A 15556-nucleotide genomic window follows, 5' to 3' on the forward strand; every position below is an offset into this window, starting at 1 on the left:
ACATACGAGGGTTAAGTGCAATCATCAGTACATACACGGAATTTTTTAGAAACTATGGACAAGAAAAAGAGAAAAGCCATTTCTCTTTCAACGAAGCTGGAAATTCTTCATGCAGTAGATCTGGGCGAAAGAAAAACAGATGTTGCAAAAAGATTTTCAATTCCGAACTCTACCTTGTCAACAATACTTTCGCAGCGAAGTGATCTTGAAAGTAAGGGACTTGTACTTGGTGCCGAGAGAAAAAGACAGAGACACTGCAAAAACGATAATCTTGATAGTAAATTATTTGACTTTGTAATGGAATGTCGAGCAGCTAGCATACCTATCTCAGGATCTATCCTTCAAGAGAAGGCCAAATATGAGGCATTAAGAATGGGGATAGACAATTTCCAGGTATCGAATGGTTGGCTGCAAAGTTTCAATGTTCGTTGGAACCTGAGTACTCTGAAAGCTGCTGGTGAGGAGGCAGCTGTTGATCCTTGTGTCCAAGAAGAATGGCAGCCACAGTTGCGAAGACTTACCAAAGAATATGCATCGCGGGACATTTTCAATGCGGATGAGGCGGGTGTTTTTTTATAACCTCCTCCCGGACAAAACTTTTGCTCTGAAAGTAGAAGCATGCCATGGGGGGAAGCGGATGACACCACCGAAGAAGTCGACACTGAGGTACTTAGGCCATCGAGGCAAGACGTGAATTAGGCCTTGGATGTTTTGGAGAGATTATTTCTGACGTCTGAAACAAGTAGCTCTGGAACAAATCTTAAAATGTTGCGAGAACTTGAGTGTGGTGTGACTAATGAGTTAAGCAACCATACCAAGCATACATATATTAAAGACTATTTATCAAAGCAGTAATATTAATTGTTTACATGTTTTTATTCTGTCCATGCTGTAGTTTAGGTATTTTTAAGTTAATGTGCAATTGGCTGCAACTAGTTCTCTCGAGTGCTGCAACGACTGTATGTACATACAATATGATTTCCTGCCCAGTTATTTTCATCTAGGTATGTAGTATGTACATTATATACAATTTATTTCCCTAAATAATACATGTCTTAATTTGCAATTTAATGCGAATAGTGTTAAAACATGACTCTTGATTCGGTGCAATGTTAAATATGCATTTGTTATTTTATGACATGCTTTTTTATAATTTTGGATTTCACCTTTTTATAAAGAAACCTCTCTTATTACAAACATAACAAAATCAAGTCCCCTCAGTTTTGTTATACACAGGTTTTACTGTACAAACCTTATTCAGTGTTCAGGATTTATCCTGATCACCAAGCTTAACACCAAAGTATCCATGATAAGCTCTCTTTACAAGGTCACTAACAGTCTTCCTGTTAACTTTTAATATGTATTCTCCACATAGGTAGCAAAAAACACCAGGATGATTTATACAACTTCTTCTACTGGAACTCATTTTTTATCAACTTTGAACTATCCTGCACAGCTAAAACTCACAAGCTGATCTCAAATTTAGTTGCATTGAAATGATGGGATTCCCAGCCTGGGGTATCCCTGTGACGAAAGGAGTCAAACAGAAGGTTTTACTTCTTTTTTTACACTTATCTCCAAAGTAGAGCTCATAGAAAAAAAACTAATTTCATATTCAAGATTCAGTGCCCCAAATATAGCTACAATCAGTTCCAAAATCCTAGGCACCAAAAAATTTTTTTCTTGTTATGTATTATTTATTTAATTTCCCAGAAGCCAATACACTACACATTTAATTATATGTCAATATGTATTTGTTATAATACCTATGTGAAAAAAATTTTTTAGTGGTGTCATAATTCTTTCTATTCAAATTCAACATTTGTATTCGAGAATTTGATATTTGTATTTGATTCAAACTTAAAAAACTGATATTCACACAGGCCTTACTGGCGTTAACGTTTTTTAATGTTTTTAGCAATGGAATATTTTCTTTCAAACCTAACTCTGAAGTTGCAGTACTTACACATTAATGTAACGGCATCGGATGCCTGAATGCAGTTACTTTTAAACTCGTTAGCTCGTTGACTTGCAATAACCAAATTCTTGGAATTTTTTGTGTGTGGAGCAATTAACATTTAAGACTGAGAATACATATTACTGTGTTATTTACACTGTCTTTGTTAAAACTGCAAGCAGGTAGTTATAAAAAAAATAGTTTAGTCTCTGCAGATAATAGACAGTTTCAATGCAAATGCATAATAAACAGTAGTAAACGTGGGGGGGAGTGGGGGGAGGGGGAGAGAGAAAGAAAGAGAGAGAGAAAGAGAGAGAGAAGGGGGCTGTGGCTGCCTTCAACGGAGGACAGGAAGGGAGAAGGATCATGTGACAGCTTCCTTAGCGCTCTTACCCCCTCCCCATGTCAAGGAAATTCCAAGTTTTGTCATCTGTCACCCTGAGACCACATTTCAAAGGAAGTAAAAACAATTGTGGTCAAAACAGGCATGAGTATCACAATTTCACAATTAATTTTGATGCAGAGCATGTAGTTTTTCAACTAAGCTGTTCCAGCTCTCTGCGTGGCATGTGACAATACCGTGATGTTCTTGGTGTGGAGAAGACGTACAAAACACAAGCACAGTAGGAAATTTTTATTTGAGCAGAAATTCATGAAGATGGAAAAGATTAGAAACTCCACATTTCAACTTCAAAACATCATTATTGGCGTTATTTTTTGAGTTGAGAAAATATTGCCCAATAACTAGCATACGATTAATTTTTACTGAACTAGGATATAAACAATACAAACTTTATAGCTAACAACTTCTTGAACATAATTTTAATATCCATTATTTTACAGAAAGTACTTACTCTAATAATTAATACAGATAACTTCAAAAATAGGCTAAGAGTTTGCATTCCAGAATGTATTTAAAAGTTGAAGCTTTTATAAACTAATATTACAAAATGTTTCAGAACTTACATGGAAAACATGTAACAGTACTGCTTAAATTGATACTAAACTGTTTTCAACTGGACTCCAAACAGTATGCTTAAGATAAATGAGAACTTTTAACTGTAAAACACAAATAGTAGATAAGAGTACTGTATTTTGTATGTACTTGTCCATATTGTTTAAAAATGCCATTTTCTGCACCCAATGTCAACTTCGTATTAACTCAACATTTCAGAATTCATCATTTCTATAGCTCATAACACTCAATTTTCATTTGAACATTATATCTTCACAACAGCAATCACATCCGACAGCTAAGTAATTACATGCGTTTTAAAAATGTTAGAATTCACGTCGATGATACTTGTCTGGATCAAAATAAGATGTAACCACAACACGATTATTGAACTTGCGGCCTGTCAAAGACTGTTGTGCTTTCTGACAGTCGATAATAGAATTGAATTCCACAAAGACCTGAAAAATAAAAACAAAAACACTGAATTACATCAAATTAAGAGTACAGAGTAACCAATTTGTTTTAACTCTTTCAAAGAAACAGGAGAAAAAACTTAAAAAAGTAAAAGGAAAGTAGGGATGTGCGGGTACCCGATATTTTCGGGTACGGTTCGAATCCACAATTACCCGAACCTGGAATCGTTGTACTTACATGGATTCAAACAGTATTACGGATATTTACAAATGTAATAAATTTATTTAATACAGCTCAAAAATACTAGCAGTGAAAAATCAAATTAGGCTACTATTACGTAAGTATTATAATATGATGTATAGAAGAAAATTAATTTCCCTGTAATTATTTATGCAATGAATAATGTCCTTATTCAACGAGCGTCACTGTTGAGCACGTAGGTATATTTCAGTTTGTTTCACATGTCAGATTTTGTCATATAACCATTTATTTTAATATAAAACTTGCAGTACACTTTTGAAAATGTTTTTTTTTTGCAGAAACTCTAAATATTTCCTGCAACTGCGATTGATATGCTCGTCGATGAGATTTCCTTACAGCGCGGGATTCGTTCAAATTCATAGTTACCTCCATACTGGTCTTTGTATTTGAGTATTGAATTGTAATTTACAATATTTCATGGTGAAACAGTTTTCAGACATCGGTTTAGAAAAAAAAATGAGTTCCTATAGTCATGATGGGGCATGTGTGCTGCCAGTGACGTCAAAACGAAAACATCATAGTTGACGTAGCTTTGTTTGGAATTTTTTTCGCTAAAACTTCAGATTTTAAGTCAAAGTGTAAAACATGTGCACGTGAACTTAAATGCACCTCTGGTAGTACTTCAAGCATGAAGAAACATTTAATGCTGCACAAGAAAGAGTATTCTGAAACTTCTGAATTCCAATTGAATTAGATAGGCCAAGTAGGGAATATTTGAAACGTGCTTCATGTTTTGAATTTCATCGTTTAGAGGGTTTATTATTAATTAATTTAATATAATTATAAACATTTCAATCTCAGTGTAAGAAATAATTGCCAGTAGTTACAGTTAGAAAAAAGAGAACACACATTATTTTTAATTATTCTGTGCTAAATATTCGGAATCGGATTCATATCTCAAATATTGCCAGGGATTCAAATTGGATTCGAACCAAACTGAAAATCAAGGATTCACACATCCCTAAAGGAAAGGAATTTGATTAGCATTATTCCACTAGACCAAAAATATCTTATGACCAAAAAGAAAACAGATTACTGTGAATGTCACTTTACCATTGTATAACAAAGCTAAAATAAAATGCTTATGGCAATAAAAAACCCAATTATGTAAAGAAAAAAAAGCTGTATTTAGTTTTTTCAATAAATACATGACTGTTTAAAGAACTCATTACATATAGCTTGAATCATCTACAATAATATAATTTTATATATCTTTAATTCATTTAAATTATTGTGTTAAATTTAATAAAATTATACAGTTACAAACAGTCGAAATTCGTATTAGTGATAAAAAAAAAACAAGACAAAGCCCTTTCAAGCTCTCAGCATCGCATCGAAATAAACACACAATTATAGAACTGAAGGTGCAGTAAAGAAAACAAAATTTAGTAGAAGCCACCCTTAAACTTGTATGACCTATTGATAGTTATCCGCCATCGTTATCTTTTTGTTTCTCTCCACACATTCCACAGTGCTATCAACAGTCTCATTTTGCACTTCTCTTGTAGTAGGCTGAATTGTTCAAAGCTTTGAAAGTAAAATGGGTTGCCAAAATAAAAATTTGTTTATTTGATGTTTTTACTCTTCTTAATAATCACTTAACAAATGCATAATGTGGCAAAAACTTATTTTTAAATGTGAAGAACAGAAGAAACTGAATTATTTTATTTATACATTACATCAAAATTTATACTAAAAATTAATGAATTAAAACTTAATTGTGTATATATATCTAAGTCATACGAGCCAATGAGTGGGGAAGTGATGTGAATGCAGTAATGAGGAAATGCATCAGGAATCTGGAGTGCCCAGAGAAAACCTAATGGCTAACAGTATCATCCACGTTTCCTACGAGTGGCGCCCGTCAAAAAACCAACTCGGATTTCCTTGGAGGGAATAAAACCAAGAAGTTTATATCAAGAGCAGCACAATCTCGTTTATCCAACCTTCCCTTATTCAACATTGCATATTATTCATAGTTTTACTGTAAAAACAAAATCACAATGACATAATGATGCTGTAAAAATGGTGAGACTTGGCAGCAAAGAAACTGCACATGTCTGGAAAGCAGACTACATTTTGTATTATAAATAATTTCTTTAAATCAATACAGCACTGAACTTTACCAGTGACTTAACTTCAGAGAATACTGTAACTGTGCAAGTTTTCCCCCTTTTTTCTCTGCTGTTAAAAATGATTATACACGTACCGTAATGTGTAAAATTTTAACACAAAAAACGTTCAATACTTTTTCTTTAAACCACTCTATTATCGAATATTTTCACTTAGCTGACGTTCTGCTAGCCCATTTATGTTGAATTATTGAGACACTGCTGTTCATTGAAAATTCTCGACTTTTTATTCCCTTCCAAAACCCAATACAGACACTATGTAAATGAATACACATAAGAATATATAGATTTTCCACACTAATAACATGAAACTGATAAATATATCCTCACCTTCCCGCAGCCCGGTACATCCACACCCTCGATAGGTCTTGGAATTTCCACAGAGCGCACCACTCCATACTTGTTACATTCTTCTTTGATATCTTCCAAAATGTCCTCATATTCTTCTTCATCACGCAACTCATCAGGTGTCACCATGTTCAGGAGACATAACACCTGAAACCAATACGTACCGCAAATAAGTAACATGCTATAAATAAATAATTTTATAAATTGCCTATTTTACACATTTGCAGAAGACCCTAAAAATAATTTTTAAATGATACCAAAATAAAATACACTCACGTATTACTTTAAAAAATATGATTTTGTGAATTAACTGTCAAGTAATTAGGCCAATTTTTTGTTACGATAACTTACTACCAGTGACCCAAACACAACTGCAACCTTGGTTAAAAATATTACAATGAACACAAATTGTTGTTCACATTAATTATTAGAAATGTTCAATTTGAGATAAAAATAATAAATAACACTGCAAAAAAAAAGATAATAAATAAAATTGCAAAACCAAAAAAAAAATATTATTGTAAAAATTTACAAATTAAAAAAAAATTTAAATTAAATTATTCAAGGAAATATGTAGTTAAATTATTTAAAAAAATTAAAAAATGTGTTACATCTGATAAACCTATAAGACAGAATTTTTTTTATATCTGATTAAACCACAAAAAGACTACATAAAAACCTTAAAATTAGGCCTGTGCGAAAATCCAAATTTTCGTATACGAATGCAAATAATAAACTTTTAGTATTCAATTTGACCTCGCATACTAACACTTTGAAATAACCAATATTCGTTTGCTTATGAATACTTGACATAGCATGCCTCGTGTGTTTGTCAAATACCAACGTTCACAGGTGAGATTAAATCATTTTAGTGATATAAATACCCTTTTTTGGTGTTTAATGGGACTTCAGAATCAAAAACATGAACAATAAACATCTTTTTTAAACCTACAAGTATTAAAAGTTTTTTCGCTACTACATATCTCGCTATACAGTAATAGAAAAAATTGCGTAAACATAACCAATTCAAAACACAGCATATTTCTCATTTCAAACTTTAAAATAAAATACTATTAGTTTCTTTTCATCACACGCACTAAAAGTGGAGAAAAAAATAAACATCAACAACCATGGACTACAACACCACAAAACATGGACACTCCAGTGAATGGGCATTAAAAGACGTAATTGTCGTAGTTTCAACGGTGTATAAATCATTAGCCACAATCTAACACAATGTGATACAGTAGCAGCTTACTTGCTGTCTGTATCTATGACAAAACAGACGTTGCGACTCAAAAGTATATAAAAAAAAGCAACCTAAATATTGCTGAACTAAAAATACAAATTACCTGGCGCCAGTTGACAACGAAAACTCTGGGAATAACTAGGGTTTAAATATGTAAATATAAGCTTATTCAATCACTGCTTTGGAATACAGCATTAAAAAAAATCACATGTTTTGTAAAAAAAATTGATTACAATGGATTTCACTGTATTTTGTGGTTCGTGAAAATTTTCTGAATCAATATGCAGGTTGCGGAAAATAAGGCGAATAGGAACTGAATTGAAATTTTGGTTGGCTGGTTGGTTGATCAGGTTAAGTTAGGTTAGGGTAGCTGCATAATTAAAAACCAATTATTTCACAATTTAAATATTTTAACGAACATTTTTCACATAATTATTGTAGCTAACTTAGTCAACCCTTAATTTTAAATTATATTAGTCTAATTTTACTAAGTTTTTTACATGACATGGAATTTTTTTTTAGTGGGATTATAATTCTCATTCCACCATTGGAATTCAATATTCGTATTTGTAAATAATTTTACGTTCATATTTCATTCAAAATAAAGAACTAATATTCACACAGGTCTACTTAAAATACTTTCAGCTCTGTAATAAATAGTGTAAACTCAGCGGTGACTACTCGCCTCTGTGGCGGGCCCGGCCGCTCCGACCATGGTCATGCCAGGCACCTGTAACTGCACTGGCGCCTGCTGGCCTATCTGGGCGTTCTTCGCCCCCACGCTGGCGCGCTGGACTATCAGCTTCTTGTCGCCCAGCTGCATGCCGTTCAAGCCGGCTATGGCCTGCCCAAACACAACACAGGCTTCACACACCATTCAATCAATCACCTCTGCGACTACTGGCCGTTTCTTTCCGTTTGGCATTCAATTAAACAAGAATCAATACGCTCGATACCAACATTTTCAAACTGAGTGACTTACCTGCTTTGGTAACACTAAAATGCAATGAATTCATGGAATAGGGCAGCATAACGTAACTTTAATATGATTATACTATTTCCAAAAGTTACCTGGAAATAAAAATTTTCTGTTTTGAATCATTGAAATGCTACTATTTTAGTATTTAGTATTAAAATAATATATAAAGTCAATTGGGAAATATATATGGTTTCTTGTCCGATCATTATGAGGTAACATGTATTCAATACAAATAGAGTAAATCTCTGTTAAGAAGTTTCTTGAGGTACTTAAAGACATTTATTTGTTTACAAGAAAAATGAATCGAAGAGTAAAATTGTATCTATTTATAGGTCCAGTGCTGAATTTTTAAAACCTTTTATAAAGGAAATTTTTTGTGGGATTTTTCTTACTGTACTAATAGGTTCTTGGAACACTTAAGTGCTGGCATGTATATTAATTTTTTTCTGTTTTGAGCAAACATGATCTAGATGTAATATTAAGAATTACTTTATAAAAAATACAGATTCCACTAAATAAAAATTGTACTAGATTAATGATGTGTACACGTACAAGCATTGCCCCTTTTTATCTCCTGGTAATTTAAATGATTATATTAATCTATATAAAAATAAAACCAATGCCACAAGTTCGACAAATTAAATAAAGCTAATATTTAAAATGACCACACTGCATATTACTTATGCGTACTAAAATTATACCAGCCAGGTTTTAATAAACTTGTGTACATATTTTACTTTAATTTTATAAAAATACTATACACAATTGCATGCTTTTACAATTACTGCTTTTAACTATGAACAGTCTTCTTATGTGCTTATGGCATGTATTGATGAATATTAACATCATAAAATCATTTATTAAAACATTATAACTATTTGTTCTCAAAGAAAACTAAAAGTTTTAGTTTCATTGAACATAATCAAGGACTATGACCAAAGCCTTTATCACTATTATCTATGACTACATAAACAATTAGGAACAATGTTCTAAATTGCATAGTGAAAGGTGATCGTTACCTGATCTGTCATCGTGACATCAGCATACTCGCAGAAAGCGTATCCCTTGCTCAGTCCAGTCGCTGAATCCTTGACCAAGTTGAAGGCTCGCAGCTGCCCGAATGACATCAGAAGCTCCTTGACCTGAGATGTAAAGAACTAGCTAATAAGTAGTAACAGAAATAAACCTCACTACGAGAGACAAATGTATTCTAAAAGGGACAAATTTTACTGCATCATTACAAACAATACAAACTCTAAAATTGCACTGTAAAATAATTATTATGAATTACAAAAATTAAGTAAAGAAATATCAAGAAATTACTTTCAATGATGAAAAAATTATTGCATTTTTAATATAAAGAACATAATTTACTCTATAAACATTTTGCAAAAAAATGAAAAAAGACAACACTAGTTTATTTTTAATAAGTAATATTAAACTGCAGAAAAACATTGAAAACATTTTTTCAACAAAAAAATACCCATCTAAATTGGCACTAATAACAATAACAATGTTCTTCAAACAGACACTACCTTAAGTGTAATGTACAACTCATTTAGAACCTAAATAGACCAATTTAAAAAATGGAAAATTTATTTGCACGTTTTGGAAGTTTGTTAAAGTTCAGTATATCTTCTGCAGTTTACTATTCAAAATCTCTGTTATTACCATTAATATCAGAATTTCTCAAAAACATAAATTTAATCACAAACAGGCAAGTCTTGAAATGCATTTACAAATTTAAGTTTTCATTATTTTAAAGTTCAGGCTATTAACAAACATCAAAAATAAAAATATAGATGCTATATAAAACTTAACTGCAAAAACACATACTTTAAAATATGTATTGCCATTAAGTTTGAAAAGTAAACAACTCTCTGTATTTTCAATGGGAATATTTTATGCAAAACTACGTCTAAACAGTGTGATATTGAAACACCCCCAAACCTAGCCTCTTTCACAACAAGAAACCATAACTGTAAAACAAATTATCAAGCGGCATTAAATACAGTATCCACACTCCAGGTGTGTAACCCTGCTGAGACTCCTATCCACTGTGCCTGCTCCCCTGGACATAATGAAATGTACACAACGAACCACAAAGAAGGTATTTAAATTCTGCTGCCATTTTAAAATTGTACTTTCATTATTACTTAAAAGCATGCCATAACTTTAAAACCTCACAAATCAAGGGGCAAGTGTGTATGCTCTATGAAGAGAAGGCAACATTGCTAGGGTACTGAATTTGCCCAACTCATAAGACATTCAAGATAAATCTTGTCATGTTTTAGGCTAATCCAATCATAGGACACATCCATACCCACATTTTGGGTTACAATGAAGCTTCTGCCAAACACCAAAGCAATAAAAGCAAATAAACAATAGTTTAGATAGTGATGTTTTAAGACATCTTAATTTTGAGGAACATAAGTGCATCTCAGGCCTGAGAAGGCTTTCAAACATGCTGGAAAGGATGATTAACGAATATACACTGTGTATTTCATTTGGGGTTTGGCACCATGTCTAACTTCCATATCGTCACATAGTAAACATTTACTGAAATGTTAGTTAAGCGGCATTAGCTAAGCAATGATACTGTAGTTATTAATTTCATCTAACTAGACGGGGCCAGGTTAAGTATGGGCTCAGTGATGCATGGTTGAAATAAGCAAGCCTTAAGGATGCAGGGTATAAAGGGAACAACGGGCTGATAGTAGTAGAGTTGAAGGGGGCAAAAAAAGCCATACCACCATTCAAGGACCATGTAGTCTGCATTTCAATTTTGTTCACATCTGGGTTGTTGGATGAGAACAATCACACAATTATTCCTTTTGCTCTGTCTATTCATACTCCAGAAGATCACAGATATCTACTTGAAAAGGTCACTCAAAAGAAAGCAATAGAACCATCACTTCCTGAGAATTGGGGGGGATATTTAATTAGTACAGTTTAATATATATGATTCCTTGAAATTTGTAACTTGGTAATCATTTAGCTATATAAAGAAAATTTATCTCTTAAAACCATTAAAACAGTTTAGTACCAACAATAAATAAAAATAATAAAAATTAAATTTTCATCCCTTTGCTTTCAAGAATTGCCTGCTTATGACATAAGAAGCAAATGCTAGTATCAAGGTTTGATTAAACATCCACTAATGTTGATTTTAAGCAAGTATCAGCAAGACAACTTCACAAACTGTGTGTTGCCCAGACAATTATGTTACAAACAATTATTTTGGATGCCACAGTCAATAGATTAATTAAAATTATTTTTACAGTGAGCTCAATAAATAGTTCATTTTAAATATTACCATGAAAAAATTAAAACATCACAATAACAATAAATTATATATTAATAGCAAAACATTTCAATGCTTTTAAAAACAAAAAAAACACAAGATAAACACTAATATAATCATATAAACTAATCCCATTAGTAACATGAAATTCCACCAACTACATACACACCTATAAACCTTATCAAAGAATAACTGCTAGTACTCTAGTGAGCTATCTTAAACCTAACCAGAAAAGCATGGGAATGTCACCATATTTCTACAGGTAACAACTTGCTTCCTAATAGAAACTGGTTACATGGCATTACAAATAAAAGCTGTGACAAGCACAATTTTTAACAAAACAGTTTTACTAAGATATGGCCGGAAACTCTTGTGCAATTGTCACATGACAAGACATCAACCGACTAGTGTGTATCAGTGGTCATTAACAGATTAACACATGAGTAAAAAATGTGTGCATTAGCTGTATATTATTTTGTGTGTTACTACTAATGTTTTCATAAATTAATAAAGTTTTTCTGCAAGCTGCATTATAAGAATCATTTTGTCTAAATTGTTTTTACTGAAATGCTTTAAAATATATTTTTGAGAAGGTTCAACACTTTCATCAGTTCCTATTATAGAGCCAAATTTATAGTCCCGGCTTAATTTAGATTCCAAATCTCCAGCACACAAGATAAACACAGAATGTTTTGACCATAAGTTAATGTGCTACAACGTGGGTGAAAATAGACAATAATTGAGCATACATACTCAAAACCTATGTAATTATATTTTCTTGCCTATTTTCCAAGTTTTCCAAGCAGACTTAAAAAGATAACCGAGATCCAAAAAACCAATATTACGTAGTGTGCACAGACAAAATATATGCTATGATTAACAGTATAAACACATTTGAATAAAATCTGCCTCTCACATTTCAGAATCATCTTGGGAGTATCACTAACTTCAATTTCAACACGTTTGTGCTAATTACAAAAAAGGTATTATTCACAACATACTACCTACGCTAATGGTTTTAAAAATAAACACCAGTAGTTTGGTTCCTTTGAATACATTTTTGTCATTTATTTGGCATTGCATGTCCTCCGCAATAGTTTAATAATTTGAGTTTCACTCTTGTTATAGAAGCTTCTGCTAATATTGCATAACATGAGTAAAAATCAGGTGTGATATTTCTGTGAAATTTTTTGCACCATGGAAAAGTCTATAAACTTAAAAAAAAAAAAATAATAATAGACACCATTACATTTTCAAACAAAACATTACATGATATAAGAGTAAAAAAATTGGAAATTGAAAACATTTTATTATTGTTTTTGTGCATTTATAATAAATTTTATACTGGAGGCAGGACAATTTGATTTTGAATTCTGTTCCTGCATGGCAGTTCATATCTCTTTGCACTTTTATTGCAAATAGCAATGTACAAGAGAACCTCTGTTTTAATTACAGCTTTTTTTTTGTTTTCCAATTATTTGCAACATTTTATTTCGGTCTTGTTTCAATGCAATAAATTCCCGTTGATTACAACGTGCCTACAATCTGCTTCTCACACTCTACGCTATCTGTTTATACTATACTAGCTGCAGTACCCAGCGTTGCCCGGGCTGAACAAAGGGTGAAGGGGAACTGTTTAGAGATCAGATGTAGTTAGTAAATTGTCTTCTTAATTTGAATGTCAAGTGTGCAAAATAATTTATATCACTTTCAGATCCAGACAGACGTTCTTCTGCCAGTTTATAGTTATTTATCTGGTCTGTATGTAATATAGACTCTATAAAGCAATATAGAAAAAAAACTGAAAAATAGGGGATTACTAATATTGAAAATATTCCATTATCTAGCTAATGCTCGGCATGCATTGCAATGCATCATTCAGTTTTGTTTTGTAATATGTTTGAAGTAGTTACACATATACAAATAATCTATCCATGTCTCTAAATATATATTTATCTCTATCTACATCTATAGTCCTATATATCTATGTATCTCTCTATCTGTATTTATCTCTTTATATCTACATATATACCTCACACTATCTCTATGTATTCTATATGAGGGTAATGATTGCTTCGTTGTTAATATCACATGGTTGTTTTTTACTTGTATGGGAAAATTATGAATGATAAGGCATCTAGTGCATGGCAACAATGTTAATAGGCAATAGGAAATAAACTTCTAGCGCCTGCGGCATTGTCAACACACACTTTGTACGTGTACTGCATGTTGTATCTAACCTCCAATGCATTTGATTCTAAATTGGACTTTTAGTAAGAATCCCTAATGTTATTGATAATATAATATAGCCTAGCCTTCCTCGATAAATGTACTATCCAACACTGAAAGAATTTTTCAAATCGGACCAGTGGTTTCTGAGATTAGCGCGTTCAAACAAACATAAAAAACAAACTCTTCAGCTTTATAATATTAGTATAGATATAGATTTACATAAATTCAAGTTCCGTGTGTCATGTACATTGTACGTAATAACACTTTCATGTGAAATATCAAATCCAAAATGCTGTTGTGAACAGTAATGCTGTAGTTCCTGTTATTTTCAGTATGCTCATTTTTACAAAGTACTCATTAAAAATGGCATTGACAGACTACCAACACTGGTCCAATAATGGCATAGACTGAGAAAATGTTAGCATGCTGCAAATGGAAGTCCTGACTTCCATCAGTAACGTATGAATATATTTACAAAAAATTCATATTTTGCCAATATCCATTACTCAATATCGTTGATAATTTTAATTTAAATAAACAAAAAAATTTGTATTTTACTGTCAGAAATTAACTGAATTTTTGTGTTTATCTTATCAAGATGGTATCACGTAAAAGATGGAAAACTTTCTCAATTGATAACTGAACATTTTAAAATGTGTGGATGAGCACAAAGGTACTACTCATGTTTCACTAGCTGAGAAGTTAAGCATGTCTATTTCCACTCTGAATACAAGTGTGAAAAATCATGAAACGATTGAAGGAAATGCAGTTCAGTGTGTGGTTTTTCAAAGATAAAATATATTCAAGCACTAAAATATGAGGAACTTGAAAGTACTTTATGAAGGAATGGTTTGTGGGTGCAAGGGCCTCAAATGTACCCATTAACAGTGCATAAAGATGCAACTTGCAGCTACACGGCTTGGAATGGATGACTTCTGGGCATCAGTTGGATTGACTGTTTGAAATGACATAACCTTGAATATTAAGTAGGGATGGGCCAATAAATTCCTTAAATACCATCAAATCCTTGTATTCAAAGGATTTGATATTCAAGGAAAAAAGATCTGAAGAAAATTTTTACAGAAAATAGTGAAAATCTGAAAACGTAGTTCATGAATAAAACATTATAGTTAATATATCTCATTTCTTGCACATTATTTAATTTTGGACCCTTTATACTAAGGTTCTGATTCGAGAGGTATAGTCAAAAGTACTTTTTGGTATTCGGATTAAAGATTCGGATTAGAGAAAATTGGGAATTGACCCATCACTAAAAAAAGCAGTATGTGGAGAAAATTAAAGGTAGACTATTAACGTGGAAGTGTGGAAACAAGATCAGTTACACACAAGGATATGACCCAAAGGACAAATGAAACAGGCCTGTTTTGCTCTCTTCTCCCAGAAAATTTACCAGTTTTGCTATCATTCAAATACAATCTTCTGATGCTCATTTCAGTACTTTCGCGCTTGTGACACAATGGATTTAGAAAAAATTTATAATATAAAACTTTATCACTTCCACGAATATTATAGTGCTTATATCACAGATCAGTCAAAGGTGATTTTTAGAAATTTATTTATTTGTGTTGCGTCCTTCGCACTATCTCTTCTTCCTGCCACAGAAATCGCATTTGTAGATGAAATAATGCCAATGTCAAAAAATGAACTGGAGGGTTTTCTGGGTGATAAAAAAAGGAACAGAAATAGTGTGTAATGAATCATCAG

General features: G+C 32.3%; 1 protein-coding gene across 14 annotated transcripts in view; it reads right to left on the reverse strand.

Annotated features, from left to right (window-relative positions):
- Positions 1-2576: 2576 nt before the first annotated feature.
- The window catches only part of LOC134531716 (splicing factor U2AF 50 kDa subunit), a 92421-nt gene continuing 79441 nt past the window's right edge, over positions 2577-15556 (reverse strand). For 8 of the 14 annotated variants that reach the window (XM_063367541.1, XM_063367538.1, XM_063367540.1 and 5 more), the window contains 4 exons: positions 9315-9452; positions 8002-8160; positions 6050-6214; positions 2577-3370 (listed from right to left, as the gene is read on the reverse strand). In XM_063367541.1, coding sequence (XP_063223611.1) covers positions 3239-3370; positions 6050-6214; positions 8002-8160; positions 9315-9452 — 594 coding nt within the window. In that variant the 3' untranslated portion in view covers positions 2577-3238. The remainder of the gene's footprint in view (positions 3371-6049; positions 6215-8001; positions 8161-9314; positions 9453-15556) is intronic. The other 6 variants (XM_063367548.1, XM_063367549.1, XM_063367546.1 and 3 more) reach the window with 1 other exon arrangement.

The sequence above is a fragment of the Bacillus rossius genome, chromosome 5 (assembly GCF_032445375.1).
Source record: "Bacillus rossius redtenbacheri isolate Brsri chromosome 5, Brsri_v3, whole genome shotgun sequence".
In the NCBI taxonomy this organism is placed as follows: domain Eukaryota; kingdom Metazoa; phylum Arthropoda; class Insecta; order Phasmatodea; family Bacillidae; genus Bacillus; species Bacillus rossius.